At 43.5% G+C, this 8036-nt stretch overlaps 1 protein-coding gene across 1 annotated transcript; it reads right to left on the bottom strand.

Moving 5' to 3' along the window:
• Positions 1–479: 479 nt before the first annotated feature.
• krt8 (keratin 8) lies at positions 480–6006 on the bottom strand. The gene is made up of 8 exons (XM_076740973.1): positions 5491–6006; positions 3578–3786; positions 2799–2859; positions 2587–2682; positions 2169–2333; positions 1885–2010; positions 1493–1757; positions 480–1333 (listed from the first exon to the last, which is right to left on the bottom strand). Exons 1-8 carry the CDS (start codon positions 5887–5889, stop codon positions 1095–1097), a joined length of 1560 nt encoding a protein of 519 aa, XP_076597088.1. The 5' UTR covers positions 5890–6006; the 3' UTR covers positions 480–1094.
• Positions 6007–8036: the final 2030 nt, after the last annotated feature.

Here is an 8036-nt window from a genome sequence, read left to right on the forward strand (position 1 = left end):
CTTGCTCTTACAGGTAAGATGTCAGGTGAAAAATGTCCACAGTCATTGCATTGTTCAGCCTCAGACAGAGTTCAACAACTCTCTCACCTCTTAGCTAGCTTATCAGGCCAATGACCTGTCATTAAAACGTCAGAGGCCATAACGCCAAGGGTATAAAACAGGCCTACAGACTTGTCGTACTTTTAACTCTCTTTTCAGTACTTGCTGATTTAAAAGTCACTGTGACCATAAACTACTCACTCAATACTACATGCACAGCACCGGAGGTGTGCTGTTTGTTCAGAAAGCAATGGATTCTTACCATCAAAGTGTCACCAGTGAAGTGACCAAGTGACCAAGAACTGCCCCCAGTTATAGTCTATTCTACTTAAACACTTAAAATTATTCCAGTCAGAATTAAAAGAATTCAAGTTAATATGCTACTCCTTCATTTCTTTCTTTCCCATTCAGTCATTATGAACAATTCAAACAAACACACCTTTTTTTTTTTTTTTTTCAGTAAACACATTTTTATTTGGTTTGGTAGCAAAAACAGCACCTCAGGACAACAGTATGATGTGGGCAGTCTCCTAAGGGGTCGAACAGTTTCAGTTACAGGACACGCACAGGGAAGACATGCACTACCTACTGTAGCAGGCAATTTTAAGACATTAGCTGACCAACAACGCTGAAGCACTGTTTCAGTACATTCACATTCCTTTGACAACACCACAGTCCATTTGTTGCAACACTGTTTGAAGGAAACAGTCTTTTGTGTGTGGAATAGCTCTAGATTTCAAGGGAGTGTTATTTTGTTTTTTAAAGTTGCAATTTGCCCAGTTTTCATCTCACTTTGTGAGACAAAACTACTCTTTTAGTATAGACAGACAACAGACATACAAAGTAAATTCTTTGGTCCCTTTCAGATCTTTGGTAGTGTTAGGATCATTTCTTGCTTCAGGAAAAACACAATTACGCTCTATTGGAGAGTGGTTGGCAAGATTTTACTTCATACTTGTTTATTAAGATATTTGGGGGGGTGAACTGTGAGCATAAAACTACCAGAGAGGCAGAGGAGATACCAGACAGGTAGCTACACCTCTAAGCTAGACAGCTCAATCCTCAATGACCTCAGAGGACTCAGACACCACTCTGCCGTCCTTGGTCTCAATCATCTTGATAACAACGTTCTTCTTGCTCTGGGTGTTGCTGAAACCGCTGCTGCTGCTGAAGCCACCCCCACTGCTGCCATATCCAGCGCCGCTGCCATATCCGGTGTTGTAACCACTGGAGTAGGTGCTTGAGTAGCTGCCCTTCATGCCCATGCCGTCCATGGGGAAGCCACCATAGCTTGCTGTTGAAAGAAGGGAGGGAGGAGAAAACATTTGAATTTGGAAAAGTGCGGAATCTGTTAAAGCTGAAGAATGTGATGAAATCGGATCACTGAAGACCCTTTGTTATGACTTTGGTCAATACAAAGACGATGAAGGCGAGGTAGGCAAGGATAACTTACTGCTCTGTTGGGAAATGTTAATAGCCTTGATGCCATTTGCCAGCCTGTCCTCCTCTCCCTCCAGCAGTTTCCTGTAGGTGGCGATCTCAATGTCCAGAGCCAGCTTGACGTTCATCAGGTCCTGGTATTCTCTGATCTGGCGGGCCATGTCCTGTTTGGCTCTCTGCAGGGCTTCTTCCAGGTCCCTGATACGGGCCTTGGCGTCCTTGACTGCCAACTCACCACGCTCCTCAGCCTCAGCGATCTGGGCCTCCAGGTTAGCGCGCTGGGAGAAGATTTTTTTCAAAATAAGGCTTTGTCCATTCTCCTGATTATTAGATGGTACTCTAAAACTATATATGGTGATTCAAGATGGCAAAGCATGGTGACAAAAGACTTTTTTTTTTCCATACCTGTCCCTTGACTGCATCAATCTCTGATGTCAGTCTCTGAATCATGCGGTTCAGGTCTGCGATCTCTGTCTTGGTAGCCCTCAGGTCGTCTCCGTATCTGCTGGCGGATGTCTGCATCTCCTCATACTAAACAAACATCACCAAAACAGCATGAGAAACTGGAAACTGTATTGATATTTCTATATCCATTTAAACCATACTCTGACACCATATTTATTAAGAAAATGACGTAAGCATATTAACAAAATGAAAATAAGAAAAATTCAAAATGAGCTCTCCATCACCTTGGTCTTGTACCATGTCTCTGCCTCAGCCCGACTGCGGTTGGCAATGTCCTCATACTGAGCTCTGACTTCAGCCACAATGGCGTCCATGTCCAGATTGCGGCTGTTGTCCATCTCCACAATGACTGATGTGTCCTTGATCTGGCTCTGGAGCTCACGCAGTTCCTAAAGAAGCACAAAAGATAACAAATTAGAGAGAGTCAACCCCAACTCACTGAAGAAACCCATCCAGCCAATGTACTTCCAGGGGGGCTGTACAAGACAAGAAATTTCTTCCACACACATCATAAGCATGATATGACTGGATCAATGACAAATAATTCTGCTGAAGCACCAAGCAGTTTGAAGGTTGGCAGTTTTAAAGCCAGGATGGGAAGTAAGAAACGAAAAATGCCACTGTGCTGATTTTGTGCCGTACCTCCTCATAGATCGACCTCAGGAAGTTGATCTCATCTGTCAGACTCTCCAGCTTGGCCTCCAGCTCAACCTTGTTCATGTAGGCCTCATCGACATCCTGTAACCAATAAAACCACTTGTTATAAAGAGACACCAGAATGAAGTGACATTGTCTTTTGAAATTTTAGACAGGGTATCCAATTTGGAACAAGTTGAACAAATGATGATGCTGACCTTCTTGATGAGGACAAAGTCATTCTCACATTCTGTGCGCTTGTTGATCTCATCTTCATACCTGAGAAGAGAAAAGAAATTTAGTTCACGGTTAGATGTTGAATATTCCTTAAGTATCTCGGCTCAAGCGCCCGTTTAGGTTTGAGAGTTTGTACAAGAATGTAACACTAGGAGGCGCCAGTAGTCCATCTCTAACTCTTTAACTCCTTTGGGACATTTGCCACGCACAGTATCTGTTGACTCAGGTCCAAGCGTGAGAGGTGATACTGATATTTCTCCCTTGGGACTCGGGTCTGATACGCTCCATTTGTCTGTGGACAACTGATAAATATGTGCAGCACTGTCTTACCTGTGTATGTTAGAGACATGTGCATGTCAGCATGTGCGCATCCATGCTTTTGTCCTCTTGTGTAAAGCTATAGGCAGCTTTACTGACTGCCAACTCTCCAGTCATATGTAATGTAATGGGAACATGCTTTCTCAATGTTGTAAATCCCTGGAGTTTGTCTGACGCAAGACAATAGACAGATGTAGGGAGTAGTCCACAAAAAGTTCAACTCAGTGCACTGCTAAGCTATTGAAGCACAAATCCTTAACTGTTGTACAGTGATCAGGGTGTATAAAACATACAGCTGTATTTAATTATGAACAAAGTTTCTATGCATTTTGAAAAACATCCAGTGCATCCAAAATGAAGAAGAAGAATCCTAGACGAATCATATGGCTCTTTATAGGGTAGGACGGGCCTGACCCTGCACGAATGTCCCCACCACACTCACTTGTTCTTGAAATCCTCCACCAGGCCCTGCATGTTGTGCAGGTCTGCTTCCAGCTTCATCTTGTCATTGCCCAGGCTGTCCAGCTGTCTGCGCAGGTTGGCGATGTAGGCCTCAAACATGGCGTCGATGTTAGAGCGGGTCGTGGTCTGTCCTTGCAGCAGGTTCCACTTGGTCTCCAGCATTTTGTTCTGCTGCTCCAGGAAGCGAACCTGATGTGTACAGAAAGACACAGAAAGGTGGGAAAATGAGGGTTATTATTAGGGTTATTAATAAGCAACCAAACAAAAAGCCTTTACTTACATGCTTGTTTACTATGACAAATGTGTGAAGACGTATTCCTTGTCATCAAATCTGAAGTATTATGAAACTCCCTGTGAAAGTATGATGTAACTGTGGTATGGTCTGCCCTGACATTGCCTCTGGGTTAACAACCTAATAATCAATCATGAGGATAATCCTTGCTATGGCTCCTATTCTCCATCTACAGTCTTTGTTGTTCTTATCTATCTTTGGAGCTTTATAAGCTGCAGTTGGCCGTGTTTCCAGGCTGGCTGCACTTTTCCAAAGGAAGGCCTGACGTACGTGCATCCTGACAGGAGGTAGAGTGGAGGGAGAACAAGAAGAGGTTGGAAAAACCCTGCTATGGAAGAATTGAGCTAGTTAACCCTTCTCCTGCATGTTTTCCTGTTTTTGTCCAGCAAGTTATGCAGCCAGAGAAGACAAACACATAAAGAAAAAGGAGTGAAGCAAAGTTGCATCCCCAGGAAGATGTGGAAAGGTAAATATTTAACTGTGTCATGAAGGATGAATAGGTGGGGAGTTTGCATATTTGTGAGCAGTAAAAGCAAGGCAGGGGAAGCAGATATGTGACTCAGTGGACCTTGCTCCCTGACACATTGCACTCTACAGGTGAGATCTGCGAACCTCTTGATGTCTTCATTTGAACTGGAGTGCATACAGATAATAAAGTGCCTCCACAAGATAACAGATACCATGGAAATTTATCTGGTTTGTGTTGATGAATGCAAAGCACACTTTATCTTCCTTTAATTAATCTGCCAGGAGGAGAGTTGACGTGCAGCCAGTCAGCTGGTATTGAGCAGAACATGAAACCAACTGGCCTTTTTAAATATTAACCCACTGCAGAGGCCTCAGAGGACAGATACACCCCTGAGTATTACACAAATGCTGGACTTAAATGCTGATTTGAATGATAAAAAGTCCGTCTATTCATAAGCCCAGTGGACACTCTTTTAAAATGTGTCACTGTGAAAGAAGGTATTGTCATTAAGGTAACAATAGCACTGGGCACTGACTGCGTGTATGTGTGCTGGTGAGGGGTGGGGGCCACCAGGGCAGCAGAAAGAGCCACACCCCAGCTGAGGGAGGGACCATTCCCAAGGTAACTCATATCACAAGCCCTGAGCTCTGCCCTGACACACCCTTTGAGTTCTCTCTCTTTCTCTCTCTTTGTCTTGCTCACTCTCCTTTCTGCAAGTCTGTTTTTCATCACTATAAAAGGGCAGCTTGAGCCAAAAGATAGAGCCTAACCCTATGTTTGAGCACTGACATTATTTTTTTCTTCCCTGACTGCATGTGTGGGAGGTGACGAAAGCGGAGAGGGGAATAAATCAACTTTCTCCTCGCAGCAATAGAGCAGATATCAGCGTTACAGGACATGTGGCAAGCATATGGACCTCTCTGTGAAGTATTACTTAACAATGTCACACACTGCAGAGGAACATTCAGCTTTTGGTCTCCACTGACACTGAGCTTTCCACTCACCAAAAGCAGTCTGAGAAAAATAAAGAGCACAACCTGGGCAGCCTGAACACACACACACACACACACACACACACACACACACACACACACACACACACACGCATCTGCCCTGTATTACAAGCTCTTACCTTGTCAATGAAGGAAGCAAAGCGGTTGTTGAGGGTCTTGATCTGCTCTTTCTCCTGGGTGCGGACCACTTGGATGGTGGGGTCAATCTCGAGGTTCAAGGGGGCCAGCAGGCTCCTGTTCACAGTCACAGCGGTGATAGGAGTCTGGGGAACCACGCCACCACCATAGCCTCCAACCATGCTGATGCCCATGCCTGCACCACCCATGCTTGAGCTCAGGCCAAAGGCATTTGAGCTGCTGATGCCAGCTCCTCCATACCCCCTGCTGCCTCCTGCATAGGAACTCTTGACACTGAAGCTCCTGCGGGTATTGACACCTGGTGCACTATATGAACTGCTACTGAAGCTCCGTGGGCCAGAAGTGCTCTTCACAGCGTAACTGGTCCTATAACTCGTCATTCTGAAATCTGGAGTAGTTTTTTCTTTTGAATGAAATAAGTCTTGGAAGGTCAGACCAACTGGCTCGGTTGGCAAGGCAGGCAGGCAGGCAGGCCAGCAGAGGGGAGAAATCGGAATGGATAGAAACGGGAAGACACAACTGGGGAGTTTTAAAGCCTGTTGCTGTGGGAGGGGACTGTGGTGTGCTGCCATTGGCTGCAGGTCTTGGTGAGACAGGGAGGCAGGGCTGTAACATTACACTTCTATGACACATAGTCCAGTCACTCAAAACCATTACCTACCTGGTCCTTCTACAAGCTTCTCTGTGTTGTTAGAGAAAACCTAGTCTTTAGAGAGGATTGTAGAGTGGTTATGTTTCTTTGCTTTAATCTCATCTGTGTGTGTGTCTCCCCAGGTAGAAGCGTTCAAACACACCACAGCTGATTCAACATGTAAGATCGAGAGTTCTGGTCAAATTTGAATAATAATCATTTAGAGCAGTGTGTGTGTGTGTGTGTGTGTGTGTGTGTGTGTGTGTGTGTGTGTGTTTGAAGGAGGCAGGTTGTTTGGTGGACAGCACTACAGTCTTTCTCAGCTGGTTTTTAGACTGAAATACACTGGAAGTTTCCACAGAGCTCCTAACACAGCATAAAACCAATTTTTATGTGCAAAATTAGTAAAGATAGCTCAATGATCATCATGCATATCTGATGTGTTAATTAGTGAACTTACGTTGTGCTGGTAGGCAGATTTATCTACCTATTTCCAGGCTTTTTTTTTTTTTTTTTTTTGCAAAGTTTAGTTAATCTTCTAATCTAATTCTCAGCAACAAAGCAAGTGTATTTCCCAAAATGTAGGACTATTGCTTTTACCCACATCATCTGAATGCAGTATTCATTCCATAAATACTGCAAGGACAAGCAGCTGTAATTCACCAATAAATACAAGATCAAGAGATGCACCAGTGAATGCATATATTTCAATATTTAAGTATTTTTAAAACAGGGCCCTTGTTACAGGACAATTGCATGTCCTGTCTTATGTTTTAAAGATATTAATGCAGAAGCAATTCCTAAACTGATGGCTGTTTTTCCTATCCTATCTAAGTTAAGTATCTTAACTTAATAAAATCAAAATGGAAGTATGAACTCAATTCTTCTGCATTCCTGTCCTGTCCTGTCATGCCTTTATCTATGTTTAGCATGAGACTGCCTGTATCCTTGATTAGCCATGTATCACTGCTGGCTAGCTTGCTATAATGGCCATTTGATTTCAGTTTGCTTTTTTAGTTTTGCTCTAATTTTAGTTTTGGTTCCTGATGGTTTGCACATTAATGCCACAAAAGCCTTTATGACTGACAATATCTGGTTCTTCAGGTCCATCTGGCTCATCAACAAAAAAAACTCCTCCTTCATTTGACGACCCCCCTCTCCCTGTGGAAACTTATACATTGTGTCACCAGAATACAGAGAGCTTTGCTGTGAGGCTGCATGAGACATAAGACTTTCATGTCATAGACAGATCTACAACCTTAATCTTGAATCACCCTGAGTAAAAAAAAGAAAAAAAAAAGCAAAATGCATTTGTTCCATGTTGTTCATGGTGTTCATGCATCTTCACATGGCCATACAGACCCAACAACAGAGCTGCTCTCTTTCTGGACAGTTACTTTGAACTTAGGACAGGGCCTATGCCATTCTAGCTTATGAGTCCTAATGTTGGAAATTCTTCAGTTAGGACGGTTTCTGTTCCATGATAAGATTTTGGTTTTTAGGTTTTTTTTTCCTAAATGCAGTTAGAACACATGTTTCTGTGACACCAAAAATCCCAAATGTTATCCTAAACTGAGATAAGATAGGAATTCAGACTTTGGTGGTTTCTGTAATGAGCCCCTCGGGTGTAACTGATACCACAGCAGTACTCTACACTGAGACATTTTGGAGGAATGGTAGCAGTTTTGGATGCTTTAGGGCTCAAAATTCCTTTGCTGCTCCAGATCACCTGCATGCAACTCCTAGTCCTGTTCTGAATTTAACACACACCACATGTACTGCTCTGCATGCTTGTATCTGCAAACCAGGTGAACTGCACTAACCAGCTGGCTTTCATTATCGCTGAGCAAGTTACGTTAGGTTGACACCACTGAGCCTGAAGCTTTTTAAAAAAAA

The sequence above is a fragment of the Chaetodon auriga genome, chromosome 10, assembly GCF_051107435.1.
Source record: "Chaetodon auriga isolate fChaAug3 chromosome 10, fChaAug3.hap1, whole genome shotgun sequence".
Lineage (NCBI taxonomy): Eukaryota > Metazoa > Chordata > Actinopteri > Chaetodontiformes > Chaetodontidae > Chaetodon > Chaetodon auriga.